The sequence below is a fragment of the Neoarius graeffei genome, chromosome 10, assembly GCF_027579695.1.
Source record: "Neoarius graeffei isolate fNeoGra1 chromosome 10, fNeoGra1.pri, whole genome shotgun sequence".
Classification (NCBI taxonomy): Eukaryota; Metazoa; Chordata; class Actinopteri; order Siluriformes; family Ariidae; genus Neoarius; species Neoarius graeffei.
In genome coordinates, this window is record NC_083578.1 from 75,433,668 (window position 1) to 75,460,671 (window position 27,004).

Sequence of the window (27,004 nt, forward strand, 5' to 3'; positions counted from 1 at the left end):
GAGAAAGCCACTACTCTCCATAAAGAACATTGCAGCTCGTCTGCAGTTTGCTAAAGATCATGTGGACAAGCCAGAAGCCTATTGGAAAAAAAAGTTTTGTGGACGGATGAGACCAAAATAGAACTTTTTGGTTTAAATGAGGAGTGTTATGTTTGAAGAAAGGAAAACACTGTATTCCAGCATAAGAACCATATCCCATCTGTGAAACATGTTGGTGGCAGTATCATGGTTTGGGCCTGTTTTGCTGCATCTGGGCCAGGACGGCTTGCTATCATTGATGGAACAATGAATTCTGAATTATACCAGCGAATTCTAAAGGAAAATGTCAGGACATCTGTCCATGAACTGAATCTCAAGAGAAGGTGGGTCATGCAGCAAGACAATGACCCGAAGCACACAAGTCGTTCTACCAAAGAATGTTTAAAGAAGAATAAAGTTAATGTTTTGGAATGGCCAAGTCAAAGTCCTGACCTTAATCCAATCGAAATGTTGTGGAAGGACCTGAAGTGAGCAGTTCATGTGAGGAAACCCACCAACATCCCAGAGTTGAAGCTGTTCTGTACGGAGGAATGGGCTAAAATTCCTCCAAGCCGGTGTGCAGGACTGATCAACAGTTACCGGAAACGTTTAGTTGCAGTTATTGCTGCACAAGAGGGTCACACCAGATACTGAAAGCAAAGGTTCACATACTTTTGCCACTCACAGATATGTAATATTGGATCATTTTCCTCAATAAATAAATGACCAAGTATAATATTTTTGTTTCATTTGTTTAACTGGGTTCTCTTTATCTACTTTTAGGACTTGTGTAAAAATCTGATTATGTTTTAGGTCATATTTATGCAGAAATATAGAAAATTCTAAAGGGTTCACAAACTTTCAAGCACCACTGTACATCTGATTGTAGTACGGCGTGACACTAAAATATTTGCTAAGTCCAGCTTCATGAAGGGTGTGATAATTTAGCTTCACTTTGCTACGTTAGCCTTTTAGCTGGAGTGTAGAAGCAAACTTCAGGGCACCAAACACGACTTGCTTAAACATGTGTGTTTTTCTTTCATTGCTAAACTCTTCCATTAATGTTGCTCACTGAAGAAGAACGACAGAGGGCAGAGGCATAATACACGCCGAAGGATGTGGTTGTGTGAGATCATAAGGCTCTGTGATATTGCTTGTAGTAAAGGAGTTTAAAATGCTTAAATGCTTTTAGCGAAAGCTCTCACTGAGGCCAGCTATAACACGAGTTAAGCCTGCCGTCATCCTCATAGTAATGACGTCCGTGGAGGACCCCTGTGCGTGGCCACATTTAGTTTTCTCAGCACTAGTGTGCATTGTTTAGCTTTGTCTTAACATGCCGAGCTGAGTGGATTAGTCAGTATTAGCCAATAGCGGCCTGAGTTGCACCCGTCTGTGTAATCACACTGATTACAGGCCTTTGGTCTGCCAGTGAGGTAAGTGAGAGATGGAGAGACGTAATGCCACCTCACGCTCTACGTCAAGCTAGAGGGAATCCCAGAAGCTTTGGGATTGTACTAATGCTCTCTGGGTGTTCTGGGTCAGCCCAGGTAGCTGCGGTACAGCTGATCACCAAGGAGATGCAAACCGGTTGCGAGGAAGTGTGTCTTAGGAAGATAAGCACCATTATTAAAAAGCAGTAAACTTCACAGAGCTGACATCTCCTGCAGTGTTTGATTCCATGAGAACTTCACCGGAACAGTGACAAACCTTTTAATCATCACTGAGGATGTCAGTAGTGTTAATGTTCCCAAGTCTGGAGTATAGGTTTTGAATTTAGAAAAAAAAAAAATACAGTGTGACTGCATTTTTTTAATTGTTATTTTTGTATTGTTTAAAAAAATCAAATGCAAATTCAAACCAATTTATTTAGTAATACAGTTAATACAAATTATTTCAAAAATAAAAATTAATACTATTAATCACTGGTGTCTGAATTTATCAAACGACAAATCATTTTGATTCCTGTGCTTTCAAACAGGTCTGCGTGATCCTGAGTATTTTTCACAATTACTGAAAACAAAAAATGTTTTAATAGTTTTATATTACGGGCGGCACGGTGGTGTAGTGGTTAGCGCTGTCGCCTCACAACAAGAAGGTCCTGGGTTCGAGCCCCGTGGCCGATGAGGGCCTTTCTGTGCGGAGTTTGCATGTTCTCCCCGTGTCCGCGTGGGTTTCCTCCGGGTACTCCGGTTTTCCCCACAGTCCAAAGACATGCAGGTTAGGTTAACTGGTGACTCTAAATTGACCGTAGGTGTGAGTGTGAATGGTTGTCTGTGTCTATGTGTCAGCCCTGTGATGACCTGGCGACTTGTCCAGGGTGTACCCCGCCTTTCGCCCGTAGTCAGCTGGGATAGGCTCCAGCTTGCCTGCGACCCTGTAGAACAGGATAAAGCGGCTAGAGATAATGAGATGAGATGAGTTTTATATTAATTGAGCATTTTATTCTATTAAACGAACAGGATACAGCTGCTACTCTCTGATTTGGGGGGGGGAGCTTCTTAGACGCACTGCTGCTTAGTAGATTTACATACTAATGCTTATATATACGGTGCCCTCCACAATTATTAGCACCCCTTGTAAAGATTAGTAAAAAGGGTTAGGAAAAAAAACCCTCCTTTTGGTGATGTTGTGTCATCTTACAGTGAAAAACAAAAGGAAAACAAATTCCTCAAGAAGAAATAATTATTTTCAACAACAAAAAAAACCCATATACCACTATTATTGGCACCCCTGGAAATTATAGTGAACGCTATGTAACTGAAGCATGTTTCCATTCAAATTGTACATTTTTGAGTTGATTAGAGTGTGTAGCAACTTTCAGGCTGTAATCCATGACTTCCTGGTGAACTGGGGAACAAATATGAGGTGAAACAGTGGCCAAATTCCCTTAGTCATCCATCAAGATAGGATGGATCAGAAAACACACAAACCAAATAAGAGAGAAGTGTGTTGACCTTCATAAGTCAGGGAATCAAAGTCCTTCCCACACCATTCATGGCGCGTTTGGCAGCACTGATCTCCGTTTCGTAGCCCTTGGCCTCTCGCCTATATTACAGAGCTAGGGTTACAGTAGCGGGGCTAGTCCTCTGGTAACCACGAGAGTTTGACTCCCCAGTCGCATCTGTATTGCAGCATGCCATGGCAGTAGGCACCATTTTTATGATGGTCTTTGGTATGACCCAACCGTGAGTAGAACTCTTGATCTCCTGATCGAGAGGTGGACACGCTAACCACTAGGCCACTCACTGGTAAGTCAGGGAATGGTTAGATAGATAGATAGATAGATAGATAGATAGATAGATAGATAGATACATAGATACATAGATACATAGATACATAGATGCCTGAAAATGTCCATTTCTACTGTTAGGGCAATAATAATAAAAGCCCTGTGATGACCTGGCGACTTGTCCAGGGTGTACCCCGCCTTTCGCCCGTAGTCAGCTGGGGTAGGCTCCAGCTTGCCTGTGACCCTGTAGAACAGGATAAAGCGGCTAGAGGAGATGAGATGAGATAATAAAAATTGGACACCAACTGGAATTGTTACAAACTCGCCTGGAAGAGGACCCAAGTTTATTTTGCCCCCTTGTACAGTGAGGAGGAGGGTAAGAGAGGCAAAAAAATCCCTAAGGATCACTGTTGTTGAATTACACGAAAAAGTAAAATCTTAGGGTTTCCAAGTCTCCAAAACCTCCATCAGATGCAACCTCCATGCCAACAATTATTTGGAAGGCACCGGAAAAAAGTATTTTCTGTCAGTTAACCACAAACATGAGCACCTGAAGTTTGTGAAACGCTACAACTTTGACTGAAAGCGTGTTCTATGATCTGATGAAACAAAAATGGAGCTTTTTGGCAATAAACACTCAAGGTGGGTTTGGTGTAAAAAGAAGGATGGCTGTAATGAAAAGAACCCGATCCCAACTGTAAAATATGGTGGAAGTATTGTGATGTTTCGGGGATGTTTTCCCTCCAAAGGCCCTGGAAACCTTATTAGGGCACATGGCATCATGGACTCCTTGAAACACCAGGATATTTTAAATCAGAATCTGGCTGCTTCTGTCAGGAAACTAAAACTGGGTCGTCATTGGATCTTCCAGCAGGACAATGATCTGAAGCGTATGTCCAAATCAACACAAAAATGGTTCACTGAGCACAGAACCAAGCTTCTGCCATGGCCATCTCAGTCCCCCTGACCTGAACCCCAGTGAAAACCTGCGGGCGGAGCTGAAGAGGTGAGAGCACAAGAGAGGGCCTCGGACCCTGGATGATCTGGAGAGACTGTGTAAAGAGGAATGGTCTCAGATGTCCTACTCTGTGTCTCCAACCTTATAAAATGTTTTAGGAGAGACTCGGTACTGTTTTACTGGCAAAAGGAGGTTGTACAAAGTATTAAATGAATGGGGTGTTGATGATAATAATGGCATGTGTTTTTGTTGAAAATAATTATTTCTTGATGAGGGATTTGTTTTTTCTCTGAATAAATTTATTTCAATTAAAGATTGGGATTTTTCTCATTTTTTTCAGTGTGAGATGAAGCGACTTCACCAAAAGGTGGATTTGTTCTAACCCTTTTTATAAGTTTTTACAAAGAGTGACAATAATCGTAATGTGTGTGTGTGTGTGTGTGTGTGTGTGTGTGTGTGTGTGTGTGTGTGTGTGTGTGTGTACAGTGGTGCTTGAAAGTTTGTGAACCCTTTAGAATGTTCTATATTTCTGCATAAATATGACCTAAAACATCATCAGATTTTCACACAACTCCTAAAAGTAGATAAAGAGAACCCAGTTAAACAAATGAGACAAAAATATTATACTTGGTCATTTATTTATTGAGGAAAATGATCCAATATTGCATGTCTGTGAGTGGCAAAAGTATGTGAACCTTTGCTTTCAGTATCTGGTGTGACCCCCTCATGCAGCAATAACTGCAACTAAACGTTTCCGGTAACTGTTGATCAGTCCTGCACACCGGCTTGGAGGAATTTTAGCCCATGCGTCCGTACAGAACAGCTTCAACTCTGGGATGTTGGTGGGTTTCCTCATATGAACTGCTCGCGTCAGGCCATTCACAACATTTCAATTGGATTAAGGTCAGGACTTTGACTTGGCCATTCCAAAACATGAACTTTATTCTTCTTTAACCATTCTTTGGTAGAACAACTTGGGTGCTTAGGGTCGTTGTCTTGCTGCATGGCCCATCTTCTCTTGAGATTCAGTTCATGGACAGATGTCCTGACATTTTCCTTTAGAATTCGCTGGTATAATTCAGAATTCAGTGCTCCATCAATGATGGCAAGCTGCCCTGGCCCAGATGCAGCAAAACAGGCCCAAACCATGATACTACCACCACCATGTTTCACAGATGGGATAAGGCTCTTATGCTGGAATGCAGTGTTTTCCTTTCTCCAAACATAACGCTTCTCATTTAAACCAAAAAGTTCTATTTTGGTCTCATCCATCCACAAAACATTTTTCCAATAGCCTTCTGGCTTGTCCACATGATCTTTAGCAAACTGTGGACGAGCAGCAATGTTCTTTTTGGAGAGCAGTAGCTTTCTCCTTGCAACCCTACCATGTACAAAATTGTTGTTCAGTGTTCTCCTGATGGTGGACTCATGAACATTAACATTAGCCAATGTGAGAGAGGCCTTCGGTTGCTTAGAAGTTACACTGGAGTCCTTTGTGACCTCGCTGACTATTACACGCCTTGCTCTTGGAGTGATCTTTGTTGGTTGACCACTCTTGGGGAGGGTAACAATGGTCTTGAATTTCCTCCATTTGTACACAATCTGTCTGACTGTGGATTGGTGGAGTCCAAACTCTTTACAGATGGTTTTGTAACCTTTTCCAGCCTGATGAGCATCAACAATGCTTTTTCTGAGGTCCTCAGAAATCTCCTTTGTTCATGCCATGATACACTTCCACAAACATGTATTGTGAAGATCAGACTTTGAGAGATCCCTGTTCTTTAAATAAAACAGGGTGCCCACTCACACCTGATTGTCATCCCATTGATTGAAAACACCTGACTCTAATTTCACCTTCAAATTAACTGCTAATCCTAGAGGTTCACATACTTTTGCCACTCACAGATATGTACTATTGGATCATTTTCCTCAATAAATAAATGACCAAGTATAATATTTTTGTCTCATTTGTTTAACTGGGTTCTCTTTATCTACTTTTAGGAGTTGTGTGAAAATCTGATGATGTTTTAGGGCATATTTATGCAGAAATATAGAACATTCTAAAGGGTTCACAAACTTTCAAGCACCACTGTGTGTGTGTATATATATATAAAATTAATAATCCATCTGTTGTGCATTTTTCTCTTTGATTCACTTGCCTGTAGACTTACAGATAAGCGGTTTTGTATAACAGTAGTGAAATGTGATGAAGGATATTATTTTGTCGTGCGAGTTGCAGATTGGCCACTGGTTAAAACAGGATTGACTTGCTTTGTGGAATTATTTATCGCCATATCGATATCCGAGGGTTTTTATTTCAAAAGCACCAGTGGTATAAGTGCCGCAAACAAAATATTTGTTGCATCCACTAACTGTTATCATATCTGTGTATTTTCAGTATCAGTAGGACCCCTGGATGAAAGGAACTGCATAAAACCGGGTTGTCACTGTTAGCCAGGCTCTGAAGTTGTGTTTTTGTATTTCACAGCCAAACGCAACACTGACGCTCCCACATTCCTCGTAGACAGAAGGGCCTGCAAAGCCAGATCAGATATCAGTCCCATTAAAAAAAACTTGTGGGTTTTATTTGGAACATTAATAATGAGGAAAGAAGAGCAAGTGATTGTTTTTTTCCCACATGATGCACAAATCCCCACCCACCCCCCCGGGAAATTATGTCAGGAGGAAAACACGACAGGACATGCTCTTCCTGATATATTTAATGTTAGTTAGTTTCTGTTATCACTTACATCACGTACTCATTCTTAAAGCTCATAAGACAGCAATGAATTTTGGAAAGCCTTAGTTTTACCTCTGAATGTTAGAGCGTTGACACTGGAAGAAACATTTCCTTACAGAAGGATTTTCCATTTTTATTAATAATAATCCTTTTCATATGTTTATTTTTAGGCTAAGATTATGTGGGTGTCCTCTTTACAAGTCTCTGTATATGGTGTTACTATCGAAACCATGACGTATTAAAACGAGCGAATTAATGTAAACCTGATTAGCCTTTTTGTTTTTCTCTACTCACGGTATATGGGTTGGTAGCCTACTAATAGAGTAGCCAATCAGAGTGCACGATTTCGCATATATCCATTGAATGTGGATAGAATAAAACATCATGTAGCTTGTTTAGGTTTATTCTCTATCCTAAATGTATCCCTGTACCAAAAAGTACAAAATATCCATCTTTCTTCTAAGTGTTAACTCTCTTGCTGATGTGTGTTTTCGCAGTTTCGATGTGGATAATGGCACGTCGTCAGGACGCAGCCCATTGGACCCGATGGCCAGCCCTGGGTCGGGTCTCATCTTGCAGGCCAACTTCGTCCATAGCCAGCGGAGGGAGTCGTTCCTGTACCGCTCCGATAGCGACTATGACCTCTCACCAAAGTCAATGTCGAGAAACTCCTCCATCGCCAGTGACATGTGAGTGGACGCACTGAAGAACTGCAGGACTTGATATTATGTCTGCAATATAGCAGTGGTTCTCAAACTGGGAAGTATAACCAGGAAAGCTAATTAATTTATTATAGAGTTCTTATAATTATTTACCTTGAATGGAATGTGTTTAATCCAAACCTCAATAACGCAAAAAGAAGTAGGCTATAAATAAAATAACGTGGATGGCTCAGGGATAAACAGCTCTATGGCTCCAGGAAACAGCCAGAATATTATTGTACACATGCAAATAATGAACCTAATATTTAAATATTATGGTAATTAATAGTTATTCCATGAAATCGAGTTCTACATGAGCTGACAGCTGATGAGGCTATAAGCCATGTATAACGAGATTGAGTGGAATAACTGTTTACAAACCCGATTCCAAAAAAGTTGGGACAAAGTACAAATTATAAATAAAAACGGAATGCAATGATGTGGAAGTTTCAAAATTCCATATTTTATTCAGAATAGCACATAGATGACATATCAAATGTTTAAACTGAGAAAATGTATCATTTAAAGAGAAAAATTAGGTGATTTTAAATTTCATGACAACAACACATCTCAAAAAAGTTGGGACAAGGCCATGTTTACCACTGTGAGACATCCCCTTTTCTCTTTACAACAGTCTGTAAACGTCTGGGGACTGAGGAGACAAGTTGCTCAAGTTTAGGGATAGGAATGTTAACCCATTCTTGTCTAATGTAGGATTCTAGTTGCTCAACTGTCTTAGGTCTTTTTTGTCGTATCTTCCGTTTTATGATGCGCCAAATGTTTTCTATGGGTGAAAGATCTGGACTGCAGGCTGGCCAGTTCAGTACCCGGACCCTTCTTCTACGCAGCCATGATGCTGTAATTGATGCAGTATGTGGTTTGGCATTGTCATGTTGGAAAATGCAAGGTCTTCCCTGAAAGAGACGTCGTCTGGATGGGAGCATATGTTGCTCTAGAACCTGGATATACCTTTCAGCATTGATGGTGTCTTTCCAGATGTGTAAGCTGCCCATGCCACACGCACTAATGCAGCCCCATACCATCAGAGATGCAGGCTTCTGAACTGAGCGCTGATAACAACTTGGGTCGTCCTTCTCCTCTTTAGTCCGAATGACACGGCGTCCCTGATTTCCATAAAGAACTTCAAATTTTGATTCGTCTGACCACAGAACAGTTTTCCACTTTGCCACAGTCCATTTTAAATGAGCCTTGGCCCAGAGAAGACGTCTGCGCTTCTGGATCATATTTAGATACGGCTTCTTCTTTGAACTATAGAGTTTTAGCTGGCAACGGCGGATGGCACGGTGAATTGTGTTCACAGATAATGTTCTCTGGAAATATTCCTGAGCCCATTTTGTGATTTCCAATACAGAAGCATGCCTGTATGTGATGCAGTGCCGTCTAAGGGCCCGAAGATCACGGGCACCCAGTATGGTTTTCCCAGCCTTGACCCTTACGCACAGAGATTCTTCCAGATTCTCTGAATCTTTTGATGATATTATGCACTGTAGATGATGATATGTTCAAACTCTTTGCAATTTTACACTGTCGAACTCCTTTCTGGTATTGCTCCACTATTTGTCAGCGCAGAATTAGGGGGATTGGTGATCCTCTTCCCATCTTTACTTCTGAGAGCCGCTGCCATTCCAAGATGTTCTTTTTATACCCAGTCATGTTAATGACCTATTGCCAGTTGACCTAATGAGTTGCAATTTGGTCCTCCAGCTGTTCCTTTTTTGTACCTTTAACTTTTCCAGCCTCTTATTGCCCCTGTCCCAACTTTTTTGAGATGTGTTGCTGTCATGAAATTTCAAATGAGCCAGTATTTGGCATGAAATTTCAAAATGTCTCACTTTCGACATTTGATATGCTGTCTATGTTCTATCAGTTTTTGAGATTTGTAAATTATTGCATTCCGTTTTTATTTACAATTTGTACTTTGTCCCAACTTTTTTGGAATCAGGGTTGTAATTCTATCCACATTCACTGGATTTTAAGAAACAGAACACTCCTCTTATTTTTTGCAAATTCGATAAATAAAAACTTTATACAAAACGTCAGACAAAATCATTTCTGCTTACAATGTAAACAAACTGGCGAAATGACAGAAGCAATTTGTGAAAAATGCGATAATATCTCATCTCATTATCTCTAGCCGCTTTATCCTTCTACAGGGTCGCAGGCAAGCTGGAGCCTATCCCAGCTGACTACGGGCGAAAGGCGGGGTACACCCTGGACAAGTCGCCAGGTCATCACAGGGCTGACCCATAGACACAGACAACCATTCACACTCACATTCACACCTACGGTCAATTTAGAGTCACCAGTTAACCTAACCTGCATGTCTTTGGACTGTGGGGGAAACCGGAGCACCCGGAGGAAACCCACGCGGACACGGGGAGAACATGCAAACTCCACACAGAAAGGCCCTCGCCGGCCCCGGGGCTCGAACCCGGACCTTCTTGCTGTGAGGCGACAGCGCTAACCACTACACCACCGTGCTGCCATAATAATAATAATTCTTGAAAAATAAAAAAGATACGTTCTTACCATCAAATACTTTTGTTCCCCTTTTTTGTATTTTTGGGGGTTTTGTTTTCGAGTTGAGTTTTTATTTCGTCCTCGGTTGGTTCAGCAACATGCTCCGTCATTTCGTTTTTCTCTACTCATGGTATATGAGCTGATAGCTGAGTAGTAGCTTAGCCAATCAGAGTGTGCGATTGCTCATATCCAGTGAATGTGGATAGAATAATAAAGTATATCTCTGTCTGCAAAACTTTTGAGAACCTGTGCTTTATAGTGTGTAGCGTTAATTTGATTCAGTCATTATTTCAATGTGAAATCATATCGAGTTCCCATTTAAAACCAGAACAGTGGATCATACATAGCAATTATTGGTGAATATGAATGTTTGCTCATATTGACTGTACTCATTAAAGCTTGTTGTTTTTTCCCTACTCTGTAGACATGGAGATGACATGATCGTTACCCCTTTTGCACAAGTAAGTCAATGCCTTAGAGTACCTTATACAGTATACATGTATCTTGAAGACCTGTGTCATGTTTTGTTATATTCTTCCCTTCAGGTCCTGGCTAGCTTAAGAACTGTACGGAATAACTTTTCAGCACTGACAAATGTACAACAAGAAAGAGCCTCCAACAAGTAAGTGAATCAATCAATTGATATATTTATTAAATAGATCATGAGCCTCAATAACTGGACCTAATGCTTTTTTTGGTGCAAGGATAAATATAATCATGAGTCCACTTGAGCTTTTGATAATGCCTCAATAAATAAATATTGAAGGAGAAATATTTATACTAAGTTGCAGCTTTAGACCCGATTTCTTATTGTTTGTGCATCAGGGCCGGTCCCACAACACCAATAACTATATTTATACCTCTAACTACAACTATGACTATACCTCTGCCTGAGTTTAGTTCCAGTCTGGAGCAGTCACACCACAACTATAATATTGCTTGGTCCTGCCACTCAGGTAAATAAATACATGCAACTTAGGAGTAGTCATGGAAGCTTTTTCTGAGTAGTAGCACATTATTCCCGGTCATACTGTACAGCTTGGGCTTCAAAACAACCCATGCACACACTCCGGTCGTTGATATAATACGAATAGGTCACAGATTACAGAAATATAATAAAAAAAATGATACAAAATACGGAGTGGTTACAGATTTTAATACAGATGCATCACGGATGCTAATAATTTACAGATTGCTCACAAACGTTTCAGTATATTACAGACTGGTTACCGATTTCATACGGATGATGCATCACGGATAAAAAAATAAATAAATAATGAAATGTTTGGACTGCTGAAGTTCATAATTAAAATACCTTACCTGCATTTATATGTTTATTAATTTACTATTGATATTTCACAGAAAATCATATATCCTTGAATAAAAGATCCGTGCTTTGTATTATATTTTTTATTTTCCGTAAATCCGTATTCCGTGACTTCATGATGCAACAAGGATGTACAAAGATACCCGGGAAAAATAACACGTGCTCAGACAACGTGACTTGTAAACAGGTCAGATGTTTTATCAGATCAGGTCCAGGCCGGGAAAAATTGCTCCAGAAGCAATCTCACCCATACGGATAAACCCAGGCCTGGGCTATAGGTATCGTTAGCAGCCTGGTGTGACTATCAACCACATAAACTGCAGGGGACCGATTTATTTATAGTTATCACTATAGTTATTGGTATTGTGGAACCGGGCCTTAACTCTGATAAACAAAGCTTCAAGAACCTGATTCAGCGCTGTTTCCAAGTGAACCGTCATTTTTTACGTATAGTGTCCGGTGCAAATGAGCAGCAGCTTAGAGTTTATCTGTTCTGTGCAATTTAAAGTTCAGTGGTGCATTGTTTTTGTACGTGCCCCCTTACATGTTTTAATTCTTTCCATCAGGAGATCACCCATGTGTAACCCTCCACCCATCACAAAGACTACATACACAGGTGCGGTATCTTCAGCCATGAACATGTTGTCATGTTTCCTATATGTCTGTGTGTGTATAAGAAATTTACAAGAAGCACACACTACCGTTCAAAAGTTTGGGGTCACTTTGAAATGTCCTTATTTTTGAAAGAAAAGCACTGTTCTTTTCAGTGAAGATCACTTTAAACTAATCAGAAATCCACTCTATACATTGCTAATGTGGTAAATGACTATTCTAGCTGCAAATGTCTGGTTTTTGATGCAATATCTCCATAGGTGTATAGAGGCCCATTTCCAGCAACTATCACTCCAGTGTTCTAATGGTACAATGTGTTTGCTCATTGCCTCAGAAGGCTAATGGATGATTAGAAAACCCTTGTACAATCATGTTAGCACAGCTGAAAACAGTTGAGCTCTTTAGAGAAGCTATAAAACTGACCTTCCTTTGAGCAGATTGAGTTTCTGGAGCATCACATTTGTGGGGTCGATTAAATGCTCAAAATGGCCAGAAAAATGTCTTGACTATATTTTCTATTCATTTTACAACTTATGGTGGTAAATAAAAGTGTGACTTTTCATGGGAAACACAAAATTGTCTGGGTGACCCCAAACTTTTGAACGGTAGTGTATCTGGTCCATCTGTTGCCATGATGAATAACATGCATGGTTTCCTGGCCTGATGTATAGTCTGAAACCTCATATCAGGAGGATGTATGAGAGCACCAGGTTCTCAGTATGAATACAGCAGGGCCACCCAAAGTTTATCACACCGAAGGAGCATGCTCTCCTTATCACAGCGCTTCATGTCACATGCTGCGACAGCATTTCACACTTTTCTTTTCTCAGTCCCACTGCATGAACGTTCTTCATTCATCTCATCTCATCTCATTATCTCTAGCCCCGCTTTATCCTGTTCTACAGGGTCGCAGGGAAGCTGGAGCCTATCCCAGCTGACTACGGGCGAAAGGCGGGGTACACCCTGGACAAGTCGCCAGGTCATCACAGGGCTGACACATAGACACAGACAACCATTCACACTCACATTCACACCTACGGTCAATTTAGAGTCACCAGTTAACCTAACCTGCATGTCTTTGGACTGTGGGGGAAACCGGAGCGCCCGGAGGAAACCCACGCGGACACGGGGAGAACATGCAAACTCCACACAGAAAGGCCCTCGTCGGCCACGGGGCTCGAACCCGGACCTTCTTGCTGTGAGGCGACAGCGCTAACCACTACGCCACCGTGCCGCCCCGGGAGTTTTCCTGTTACAGGAAATGTAATCAATGACAGGATGGTGTTTATTGTTCCTGATCATAGCACATACCAGAGTGCTCTTTATATCACAGGCAGTTTTTTTTGTTGTTAATTAAATACCAATATATTGTATTTTTTTATCTATTTACAGTTACATTTCATGCTCTGGAATGTTCACAAACTAAGCTGGTCCCTGCTATTTCTTACATTATTTCACCTATAATTTGTCTCTCACCTGCCTCTTTCAAAGGTGATAAGACAAATTTGACACTTAATGCACTGACACCGGTATCTCCTTCCATTATATATATATGTTAAAATAAAAATTTGTCTTCAAGAAATTGTGCTATATCACAACAAATCTCTTTATTATCAAATCTAAGTTTGCAGGTGTCTGCTATTTAAAGATGCTGACTGCAAAGTTGAATTCTGGGCAAAAATGCTTTATTTCTTTTGCTATTGGAGTTTCAAGATGTTTCGTGTTGATTTGAGTTGAAATTGAGGAGTTGTGCTGCTACACACACTGTGTATCCCATATGTAAATGTTTTGCCGAGATAAAATGCGTCCCACATTTTACGATTCCGGAGATTGCCGAAGCGAGTGAGCAACAATATCAGGTGACCACCGTGGGGCGTTTGACCTACTTTTAACCAAAACAAGTTGGCATGAGCAAACATAGTGGACTCCGCGCTCCCTCCAGCTAAAATCTAGTGGAAAAGAAAATGAAAATATAAAAGCAAATCAGCTAGAAAGTGGGCCGGAAAAGCAGTGGAAAACAAAAAGTTGTCTGCAAGAATTTTCGTGAAGGGACAGATTGACCGCTGGAATTGACTGAAGGATGAAACAGACACAAAATCTGACGAAGAATTTGCAGCACTCGTCTTGGATTGGAGAGTGTGAGTATGGAGTTATACACCTAATGTTTTGATCTTACAGAGAAAGAAATGATAACACAAAAGCAGTAACAGAGAAAAGAGATATTCGTCTTTTGTTTCATGGATCTATTCACGAATGTCAACCACAAATTACAGTGGTGCTTGAAAGTTTGTGAACCCTTTTTAGAATTTTCTATATTTCTGCCTAAATATGACCTAAAACATCATCAGATTTTCACACAAGTTCTAAAAGTAGACAAAGAGAACCCAGTTAAACAAATGAGACAAAAATATTATACTTGGTCATTTATTTATTGAGGAAAATGATCCAATATTACATATCTGAGTGGCAAAAGTATGTGAACCTTTGCTTTCAGTATCTGGTGTGACCCCCTTGTACAGCAATAACTGCAACTAAACGTTTCCGGTAACTGTTGATCAGTCCTGCACACCAGCTTGGAGGAATTTTAGCCCATTCCTCCGTACAGAACAGCTTCAACTCTGGGATGTTGGAGGGTTTCCTCACATGAACTGCTCACTTCAGGTCCTTCCACAACATTTCAATTGGATTAAGGTCAGGACTTTGACTTGGCCATTCCAAAACATGAACTTTATTCTTCTTTAACCATTCTTTGGTAGAACGATTTGTATGCTTAGGGTCGTTGTCTTGCTGCATGACCCACCTTCTCTTGAGATTCAGTTCATGGACAGATGTTCTGACATTTTCCTTTAAAATTCGCTGGTATAATTCAGAATTCATTGTTCAATCAGTGATGGCAAGCCGTCCTGGCCCAGATACAGCAAAACAGGCCCAAACCATGATACTACCACCACCATGTTTCACAGATGGGATAAAGTTCTTACTGTATGCTGGAATGCAGTGTTATCCTTTCTCCAAACATAACACTTCACATTTAAACTAAAAAAATTCTATTTTGGTCTCATCCATCCACAAAACATTTTTCCAATAGCCTTCTGGCTTGTCCACGTGATCTTTAGCAAACTGCAAATGAGCACCAACGTTCTTTTTGGAGAGCAGTGGCTTTCTCCTTGCAACCCTGTCATGCACACCATTGTTGTTCAGTGTTCTCCTGATGGTGGACTCATGAACATTAACATTGGCCAATGTGAGGGAGGCCTTCAGTTGCTTAGAAGTTACCCTGGGGTCCTTTGTGACCTCATCGACTATTACACACCTTGCTCTTGGAGTGATCTTTGTTGGTCGACCACGCCTGGGGAGGGAAACAATGGTCTTGAATTTCCTCCATTTGTACACAATCTGTCTGACTGTGGATTGGTGGAGTCCAAACTCTTTAGAGATGGTTTTGTAACCTTTTCCAGCCTGATGAGCATCAACAACGCTTTTTCTGAGGTCCTCAGAAATCTTTGTTCGTGCCATGATACACTTCCACAAACGTGTTGTGAAGATCAGACTTTGATAGATCCCTGTTCTTTAAATAAAACAGGGTGCCCACTCACACCTGATTGTCATCCCATTGATTGAAAACACCTGAGTCTAATTTCACCTTCAAATTAACTGCTAATCCTAGAGGTTCACATACTTTTGCCACTCACAGATATGTAACATTGGATCATTTTCCTCAATAAATAAATGACCGAGTATAATATTTTTGTCTCATTTGTTTAACTGGGTTCTCTTTATCTACTTTTAGGACTTGTGTGAAAATCTGATGATGTTTTAGGTCATATTTATGCAGAAATATAGAAAATTCTAAAGGGTTCACAAACTTTCAAGCACCACCGTACATACCTGTGACTCAAAACTCTCTGAGGTCGATGCAGGGTCGTGGTGTTTTCTGCACATCGCCATCTTGGTGTGACGCAGTTCCACAGTTATGCTAATCAGTTCAAGTTCCTCGCATTCGGTGGCCATACTGTTTACCTCAAGAGGTAGGATTTTCGGTCCCAAAATGGAGAAAACCGAGCCTCGGCACATCAAAATGATCACATCTCATCCGCATAATATTGTTCTAGCGGGACATAGGAAAATGCCATGCACAAGAAAAAATAAAAATAAAAATTTCAGATGACTTTGCCGTCAGTGCCTTTAAGTCCCTGTGAAGGAGTCATTACTATAGAAACGATAGCGCATTTAGAACAAGCGCATTAATATAAACCTGTCATTTCACATGGAGCCAGAACAACTTTCCAAGCTGCTGTTGTGCAAAATTAATCAACAATTTCTAGCCAATCAGAATTGAAAATTCTACAGCACTGGAATATAACATTATTTAATGCATTAGTTAGTATAACAAGCCATGAATTGAAGCAGTGATTAATTGTATATCATCAAAGGACGCTAAGACACAAATTACTTGATATTTCATCCATAAAATACCACATATGAACATAACTATAAATAAAAAATACTCAAATTCATTCAGGTCCCTGAGAGTAATTACTGAAACACTTCACTTATGGATTTTTCCATTTAACCACTGCAAAACATATTAAGGCATCACAAGACTGGTTATTGTGAGCATATTTTTATTCATGGATGGAATACAAACTTGTTAATCCAGGTGTTTTTATATCAAATATCAACTCCAACAAGCGGCGGCACGGTGGTGTAGTGGTTAGCGCTGTCGCCTCACAGCAAGAAGGTCCTGGGTTCGAGCCCCGGGGCCGGCGAGGGCCTTTCTGTGCGGAGTTTGCATGTTCTCCCCGTGTCCGCGTGGGTTTCCTCCGGGTGCTCCGGTTTCCCCCACAGTCCAAAGACATGCAGGTTAGGTTAACTGGTGACTCTAAATTGACCGTAGGTGTGAATGTGAGTGTGAATGGTTGTCTGTGTCTATGTGTCAGCCCTGTGATGACCTGGCGACTTGTCCAGGGTGTACCCCGCCTTTCGCCCGTAGTCAGCTGGGATAGGCTCCAGCTTGCCTGCGACCCTGTAGAAGGATAAAGCGGCTTGAGATAATGAGATGAGATGAGAACTCCAACAAGCGTTTATTACTTTGTTAACATAAGCTTATCTATAGTTAATTTTAAAGTTCGTGGTTTAGAAAGAAAGAAAGGAAAGAAAGCACAACTTGATTCATCATACACTTGTGAAATTTCCTCTCTGCATTTAACCCATCTGAAGAAGTGAACACACACACCCAGAGCAGTGGGCAGCCATGCTAACAGCGCCCGGGAAGCAGTTGAGAGTTAGGTGCCTCGCTCAAGGGCACCTCAGCCCAAGGCCGTCCCATATTAACCTAACCTGCATGTCTTTGGACTGTGGGGGAAACCGGAGCACCCGGAGGAAACCCACACAGACACGGGGAGAACATGCAAACTCCACACAGAAAGGCCCCCACTGGCCGCTGGACTCGAACCCAGAACCTTCTTGCTGTGAGGCGACCGTGCTAACCACTTACACCTCTGTGCTGCTCACCGTGTTTCTGAGGTTAATTAATGCTGTAATAATGCTGGATAAGGGAATCATAGCTATAATTATATCTTAAGTTGATCATTACCAACACATTTTTGTAAACTGAAATAAACTATGCTACATCAAATTGAAATGAAGACACAATAAACGTTAACTAAAACAAGACTGAATTTCAGATGAAATTGGAAAATACATTCTCCATCAATCCATTATCTCTAGCCGCTTTATCCTGTTCTACAGGGTCGCAGGCAAGCTGGAGCCTATCCCAGCTGACTACGGGCGAAAGGCGGGGTACACCCTGGACAAGTCACCAGGTCATCACAGGGCTGACACATAGAAACAAACAACCATTCACACTCACATTCACACCTACGGTCAATTTAAAGTCACCAACTAGCCTGACCTGCATGTCTTTGGACTGTGGGGGAAACCGGAGCACCCGGAGGAAACCCAGACACGCAGAGAACATGCAAACTCCACACAGAAAGGCCTTTGCCGGCTGCTGGGCTCGAACCCAGGACCTTCTTGCAGTGAGGCGACAGTGCTAACCACTACACCTCCGTGCCGCCCCGAAAATACACTAATTAATCAAAATTAATTAAAAAATCAAAATATTGTGGAGGAGTTGTGAGGATTTATGAGAACGGACACTATCAGTATGTTTACATGCACTTTAATATTCCAGTATCATTCTGAATATGACCATATTCGGAATTTGATACAGTTCATGTAAACAGCACATTCTGTTTGGATATTCCGAATTATTCTTATTCCGATGAAGACATGGGATATGCCGATATTATTTGTATTTTAGGAGCATTTTCTGGACATGTATATACCGTATGTATGGATCCAGTGCATTCGGAATATGCGTCTTAGTTGGGGTTTTTAACGGTAGTTTATGACACGTGGCCTCTTGCCTGTTTATAGTCAGTCAACTCTGTGCGTTGTACACAAACCGACTGGGCAAAAGACTGCAAGGCTGGAAGTACGTACGATGTACTGTATGTAATCGGGAATATTAGTAGAATTTTCATTAGCCATGTATACAGCATAGTACGAATACTTTTTTTTGGAATCAAGGCAAAAACCGGTTTTGTGCATGTAAACATAGTGAGTAAAAGTCTAAAGCATATAAGCAGTTTGTGTATTTTGTCAGACTCGTTCAGCTAGGTGTTCCTGTATAAGTAAAGGACCATGCCATCGATACACCTAAAGTAGGCTAAATATCATGAAGGTTTACAAGCAAGAGTTGAAACAGGTATTATCCATGATATGTAGCAATATTTTATCAAGAAGTTTCTTTAAAAGCAATAAAAGTGTTTATTTTATGCTTGTTTACACACGTATACCCTAAAATAACTGCTATAAAACGTTTCTGACACTAGAAGCCAGACAGAGGCTGTGATAAGAACTGACTGATGGACTCATCGATTTATGACACACCTGTCATTGTATTGATTAGCTTATGTTCCTTGGGCTATTTATAGCACATTTAAAGTAGGATCCTGGAGTAGAGAAGAGGGCTCTGGTGTAGATAAATATGCATCAGGTAACTCAGGGGAAATGCAACAATCTAATGTCAGCATGCTCTGCTTATATAAACACAATCATTAGGTTAAGAGTGTCATGCTCCAGGTCCAGCAGTGTCCAACTGCAGCCCTGCAGAACGACAGCAGAAAACACTGGACTGGGCTGAAAAAGCCCGTTCTTTTAAAAGGAAAACGTGATTATTATCAGCTTGCTAATACACTCCAAAAGACGTAGCCATATATATATATATATATATATATATATATATATATATATATATATATATATATATATATATATATATATATATATATATATATATACACACAGTGGAACAAAAAAGTATTTAGTCAGTCACCAATTGTGCAAGTTCTCCCACTTAAAAAGATGAGAGAGGCCCGTAATTTTCATCATAGGTACACTTCAACTATGAGAGACAAAATGAGAAAAAAAAATCCAGAAAATCACATTGTCTGATTTTTAAAGAATTTATTTGCAAATTATGGTGGAAAATAAGTATTTGGTCAATAACAAAAGTTCATCTCAATACTTTGTTATATACCCTTTGTTGGCAATGACAGAGGTCAAACGTTTTCTGTAAGTCTTCACAAGGTTTTCACACACTGTTGCTGGTATTTTGGCCCATTCCTCCATGCAGATCTCCTCTAGAGCAGTGATGTTTTGGGGCTGTCGCTGGGCAACATGGACTTTCAACTCCCTCCAAAGATTTTCTATGGGGTTGAGATCTGGAGACTGGCTAGGCCACTCCAGGACCTTGAAATGCTTCTTACGAAGCCACTCCTTCGTTGCCCGGGCGGTGTGTTTGGGATCATCGTCATGCTGAAAGACCCAGCCACGTTTCATCTTCAATGCCCTTGCTGATGGAAGGAGGTTTTCACTCAAAATCTCACGATACATGGCCCCATTCATTCTTTCCTTTACACGGATCAGTCGTCCTGGTCCCTTTGCAGAAAAACAGCCCCAAAGCATGATGTTTCCACCCCCCATGCTTCACAGTAGGTATGGTGTTCTTTGGATGCAACTCAACATTCTTTCTCCTCCAAACACGACAAGTTGAGCTTTTACCAAAAAGTTCTATTTTGGTTTCATCTGACCATATGACATTCTCCCAATCCTCTTCTGGATCATCCAAATGCTCTCTAGCAAACTTCAGATGGGCCTGGACATGTACTGGCTTAAGCAGGGGGACACATCTGGCACCGCAGGATTTGAGTCCCTGGCGGCGTAGTGTGTTACTGATGGTAGCCTTTGTTACTTTGGTCCCAGCTCTCTGCAGGTCATTCACTAGGTCCCCCCGTGTGGTTCTGGGATTTTTGCTCACCGTTCTTTTGATCATTTTGATCCCACGGGGTGAGATCTTGCGTGGAGCCCCAGATCGAGGGAGATTATCAGTGGTCTTGTATGTCTTCCATCTTCTAATAATTGCTCCCACAGTTGATTTCTTCACACCAAGCTGCTTACCTATTGCAGATTCAGTCTTCCCAGCCTGGTGCAGGTCTACAATTTTGTTTCTGGTGTCCTTTGACAGCTCTTTGGTCTTGGCCATAGTGGAGTTTGGAGTGTGACTGTTTGAGGTTGTGGACAGGTGTCTTTTATACTGATAACGAGTTCAAACAGGTGCCATTAATACAGGTAACGAGTGGAGGACAGAGGAGCCTCTTAAAGAAGTTGTTACAGGTCTGTGAGAGCCAGAAATCTTGCTTGTTTGTAGGTGACCAAATACTTATTTTACTGAGGAATTTACCAATTAATTCATTAAAAATCCTACAATGTGATTTCCTGGATTCTTTCCCCCCATTTTGTCTCTCATAGTTGAAGTGTACGTATGATGAAAATTACAGGCCTCTCTCATCTTTTTAAGTGGGAGAACTTGCACAATTGGTGGCTGACTAAATACTTTTTTGCCCCACTGTATGTATGTTATTTATGACGTGACAGCATCAGGTTATTTTCACCAATAATCTTCCACCAAACACTGACATTATCTCCCTCACCAAGACTAGCTAAATGCTAACTAAGAACAGCTTGGTGTTTTGGTTAATGTTGGTTAGCTGGCTACCTTTAGCCATCATGACCTGGGTAATGTGTATGCGCACACGCGCGCCACGTGTATGTATATGCCCATATTTTTATAATATTTTGTAATGCGCATTTGATCATATATTTCATACAAACCGACTAGGCAAAAGACTGCAAGGCTGGGAGTACGTACGATGCACTGTATGTAATCAGGAATATTAGTGGAATATTCATTTTCATTAGCCATGTATACAGCATTGTATGAATACTTTTTTCGGAATCAAGGCAAAAACCAGTTTTGTGCATGTAAACATAGTGAGTAATTAAAAGTCTAAAGCATATAAGCAGTTTGTGTATTTTGTCAGACTCGTTCAGCTAGGTGTTCCTATATAAGTAAAGGGCCACACCATCGATGCACCTAAAGTAAGCTAAATATCACAAAGGTTTACAAGCAAGAGTTGAAGACCCCTGCCTGGTCACCTGGCTCTCCAGCTACCTCACTGACAGGCCGCAGTACGTCAGGCTGAAGGACATCACGTCTGACACTGTAATTAGCAGCACCGGAGCACCCCAGGGCACGGTGCTGGCCCCTCTTCTCTTCACCCTGTACACTACGGACTTCTGCTACAACTCGGAGCTGTGTCACATTCAGAAGTTTGCTGATGACACACCCAACGATGGCTGTATCAGTGACGACAGAGAGGAGGAGTATAGGAGCTTGGTGAGGGACTTTGCTGTGTGGTGCAACAGGAACCATCTGCAGCTCAACACCTCGAAGACCAAGGAGCTGGTCTTTGACTTTGGGAGGTCCAGACCAAGGTCACTACCAGTTCTGATCGAGGGAGTCGAGGTGGAGGCTGTGGATTCCTACAAGTACCTCAGGCTGTGGCTGGACAGCAAGCTGGACTGGACTTGCAACACCAATCACTTATACAGGAAGGGACAGAGCAGGCTATACTTCCTTAGGAGGCTGCGGTCCTTTAACATCTGCAGGAAACTCCTGCGGATGTTCTATCAGTCTGTGGTCACCAGTGTCCTGTTTTACACCGTGGTATGCTGGGGGGGCAGCACATCCAAGAAGGACACATCCAGGCTGGACAAACTGATCAGGCGGGCCGGCTCTGTGGTCGGCATGAAGCTGGACTCTCTGGTGACGGTGGCAGAGAAGAGGTCTATAGACAAATTATTGAACATCATGGACGATGCCAGTCACCCTCTGCACACCGTCATCAGCAACTAGAGGAGCCTGTTCAGTGACAGAATGCTCCTTCCCAAGTGCAGGACGAACAGACTCAAAAACTCCTTTGTTCCTCGCTCCATCAGACTGTACAACTCCTCTCTGGGGGGGAGGACGGGTAACAGGAGGACAGAGGACGGGAAGGAGTAGTAGCCTAGTCTAACAATAAGCAATACCGGACAATGTGCAATATAATGTGCAATATTAAGTGCAATATCTTTCCTGCTTCCCCGCACACACACACACACACACACACACACACACACACACACACACACACACACACACACTCTTACCCTTTTGCCAACAAGACAGCACTTAATATTCTCCTATAACATTTCACAAGATGGGAGAATACAGAGAGAGGGATCTTCGACCATTCCTCTTTGCACAATCTCTCTAAATCATCCAGAGTCCTGGGTCCTCTCCTATGCACTCTCCTCTTCAGCTCACCCCACAGGTTTTCAATTGGGTTGAGGTCTGGGGACTGAGATGGCTATGGGAGGAGCTTGATTTTGTGTCTGGTGAACCATTTTTGTGTAGATTTGGCCACATGTTTAGGGTCATTATCTTGCTGAAAGACCCAGTGACGACCCATCTTCAGCTTTCGGGCAGAGGCCACCAGATTTTGATTTAAAATGTCCTGGTATTTCAAAGAGTTCATGATGCCATGCACCCTAACAAGGTTCCCGGGGCCTTTGGAAGAGAAACAGGCCCACAGCATCACCGATCCTCCCCCATACTTCACAGTGGGCATGAGGTGCTTTTCCGCGTACTCATCTTTTATGATGTATTAGAGTGTTTGTTGCCAAAAAGCTCTATCTTGGTCTCATCTGACCAAAGCACACGGTCCCAGTTGAAGTCCCAGTACCGCTTAGCAAACTCCAGACCTTTACATTTATGCTTGTAAGTGAGAAAAGGCTTTTTCTGTGCATGCCTCCCAAACAGCTTGTTGGCATGTAGATAGCGCCTGATGGTTGTTATGGAGACTTTGTGACCCCAAGATCCTACTCTTTGATGCAATTCTCTAACAGTGAGCTTTGGAGAACTTTTTACTTCTCTTACCATCCTCCTCACTGTGCGTGGTGGCAAGATAAACTTGCATCCTCATCCAGGCTTGTTTGCCACTGTTCCAGTTGTTTTAAACTTCTTGATGATTCCTCTGACTGTAGATATGGGCAGGTGTAGGCGAGTGGCTATTTTCTTGTAGCCATTGCCTGACTTATGAAGGTCGACACACATCTGCCTTACTTTGAATGGTGTGTTCTCTTGTCTTTCCCATGTTGAAGAGTGGATAAGAGAAATAGGCCTGTGTCACATCATATTTATACCCCAGGGAAACAGGATGTGATGAATTACTAATTAAAGGTTCCTAGATACTCTGATCAACTTTATAGAGGTTTTCGACCCACGTAACCGTTGCCATGTCGACAAGTAGATGGCGCCATTTTGGCGGTCACAACAATGGCGACTCCCGCTAGCCCAACATGTGGGTTATCGAGTGACATTATACTGTCAATATGCTACTAAATCTAAATTGAATAACTTTAAGAAGTAGGCTACTACTTTTAATATTTAAATAGAAAAACCTACTTTAAAGATTTGTCAAAAAATATGTATTTTCCCTTTTCACAGCATGCATTGTTTGAATGGTTGCCATGACAAAGATTTCCAACAACATTTTGTGGCAAAAAAATTCCATAACAGTCTACTTCAACGTGATACCAAATAAAAGTAAATTCATTTCAGTTAGAAAAATAGTGTCCAGGTTGAGAGAGAGAGAGAGAGAGAGAGTTCCATTAATCATATAGAAAAATGCATAATAATTAATATGTCTAGTATCGAATTCTAGTTTTGTCCATTGCATATTCACATCTAAAAAGTACAACCCACCCAACAACATGGCTCTGCCTCGCCTGAGGGCACCGTGTATGTTAAACCTAGACTACACGTAAGCCGCCCAAACACTAGTAAGAAGCCCGGTGCCAGGTAGCCCCATTGATGAGGCCGAGCGGTCCCCGTCTCACATATATAAAACCATGGATGTATAAAGATAAAACCATCGTAGCCTGACTAGTGGGGCTAGGTGCCAGGTAGCCTGAACACCGCCTAACAGGGCTTACGTGTAGGCTAGGTGCTAGGCTACATGTATAATTTGTCATTTATCTCGCATACGATATCTTTAAACTTTTGGAAAAGTTACCTGAGACAAAATGTTCGCCACACAAACGCGTGTGTTCGGTGGGCTGCCAATTCTCTCGCCTGATCGCCGTGATCCACTTTTCGCGACGCTGTCGATCGGCCGGGAACCTATGGAATGTTAATCCAGGTGTATCCCCTCTTCTGTTGTGGCAGCTAACTGCACAACACGTATCAGGCATTCTACGATAAAAGTAAGCGATGAAGAAGATGGATATTACAAGCGTTGTTTGCTGATAAGCATGGCTTTGTTTGACCTCCAAAATGGCGGCGTAAACAGTATCACGTGACCCTATGACGTCAGGTCGAAAACCTCTATAAAGTACAGTAGAAATGACAGAAATGCTTCAATTACATTTATTTTCTAGGAATTGTTATGGGTGCCAATAATTGTGGAACAGGTGATTTTATGAAAAATAATTATTTCTTAGTCAGGGATTTTTTTTTTTAATTCACTTGAGTTAAGGGTTACATTTTTCTATAATTTTCAGTGTGAGATTATGCTTCTGCAATAAAAATTGAATTTATTTTAAGGCTTTTAACACATCTTAACCAGGGGTGCCAATAATTGTGGAGGGCGCTGTATATACATATGCATACAGTAATTTGCGCGCTATAAGCAGTAAATTATTATTATTATTATAACTAATATTAGCCTAAGCACCAACTTCAAGCTAACACTATTTGTATATTATGTAAATCATTCTTAGCAGTAACAGTAAACTTTTTATTCTACAGATAATATTAAATTTGGGAGCATTATGCTAGAAGTACAGGCAGGGTATACGGGCACAGTTTGTGATTTCCCAGCAATCTTGCCAGTTTAGTTTGTATAAGCTAATATTAGCTTGCTAACACACATTGAAACACTTAGCTGTCTTTATAGTGTTTAACATATATTTATGAGATGGCAGCATTGTAAATGCATGTTTTTTTTCCCTAACATTCTTTCAGTTAACATTAACATTTTCTACTTTAACAAAACTTGATACTGTTGCAAAATTAGCAAACATTAGCTGTTGTTGTTAATATTAGTTTGCTAGGTAACCAAACACCCTTAGCCAGCTAGTTAACATTAGCTGAAGCACCAGATTATTGTTAAGTGTATAACTGTATATTACATTAATTTTTTTAATGCTACAGCTAATATAATATTAAATAATGTTGAACTACAGATACAGACAGTCTATATGACAGTACAGCCACGCTGCTTTAGCTTGTATAACTAAGCTAATATGAGCTCGCTAACACAGAGAAATACTCATTTTAAGTTAGCCAACTTTGTATAATTTGAAACATAATTATATAACTACAGTATACCTTATACAGTATACCTTAAATATTACTATATTTTCATGAACAAGCTTTCATCTATAAATATTAGCTCCTTGACCAGCCTTTATATAATTGGTGTTTTGGTTACTGTTAGTTAATTATCTAACTTTAACCTAACATTAACTAAAGCAGTATACATTATATATGCATACAGTACACATATTTTTTTGTATAGCTCCCGTGTGTTAATTAACTAGTGTATTAGCTAAGTAGTCAGTTAACTTGACTATTATCAACTAACAAGCTAACAGTAAATAAAGCACGAAGTTAATAGTATGGACCCTTTTCAGTCACGTGACCTTCGTAAACGCGACCGCCATTTTGGACATGTAGTGGACTTCGGCTCAAATCGGTTTGAATGCGAGGAAGGCGACAAACATAAAAGAAAAAGGAGCGAGATGCAGAAAACTGTATTTACTAGTTTACTGTAATTATGATCTGGCAGCTATTTACACCGGATCCAGTGTAAATAGCTGCCGGAGCCAACGTCTGGCCGGGCCGCGAGCGCGCGCGCGCCGGTTCTGCGGCCGCCGGCTCCGGCCGGGCCGCGAGCGAGCGCGCTCCGGAACCTCGGACGTTAGCTCCGGCGGCTATTTACACTGGATCCGGTGTAAATAGCTGCCAGATCATAATTACAGTAAACTAGAATGGAATGTTAACAGCAATGTAATGCCTTTTCTGGCTAATTTTATTCATCTTACCTCCAACAAAGTGGTCACTACACAAGCGCTGGTATGCCACTATCCATCTTCTCCGTCGGTCAGCATCTACCGGGATCCAATAAAATGATAACCCTTGCCTTGTTTGTTGATGGTTACTACATCGAGGTGCACAACAACATAGTGGCATGATGGAAGTCTTGCTGAAAATAAACACTTTCTTTGCTGCCGTTCCTCAATGCTGGCTGTGGTAAACTACTGGTAGTACACGTCCAAAATGGTGGCCGCGTTTGTCGTGACGTCACGTGAAAAGGGTCCATACAAAAATACTATACAAAAAATGTAAACTGCCTGGCCAAAAAAA

General features: G+C 41.2%; 1 protein-coding gene across 5 annotated transcripts in view; it reads left to right on the forward strand.

Moving 5' to 3' along the window:
* Positions 1–27,004, forward strand: part of pde4d (phosphodiesterase 4D, cAMP-specific) — a 464,086-nt gene that overhangs the window by 386,969 nt on the left and 50,113 nt on the right. For all 5 annotated transcript variants that reach the window (XM_060932306.1, XM_060932305.1, XM_060932307.1 and 2 more), the window contains 4 exons: positions 7,443–7,634; positions 10,612–10,648; positions 10,733–10,809; positions 12,081–12,130. In XM_060932306.1, coding sequence (XP_060788289.1) covers positions 7,443–7,634; positions 10,612–10,648; positions 10,733–10,809; positions 12,081–12,130 — 356 coding nt within the window. The remainder of the gene's footprint in view (positions 1–7,442; positions 7,635–10,611; positions 10,649–10,732; positions 10,810–12,080; positions 12,131–27,004) is intronic.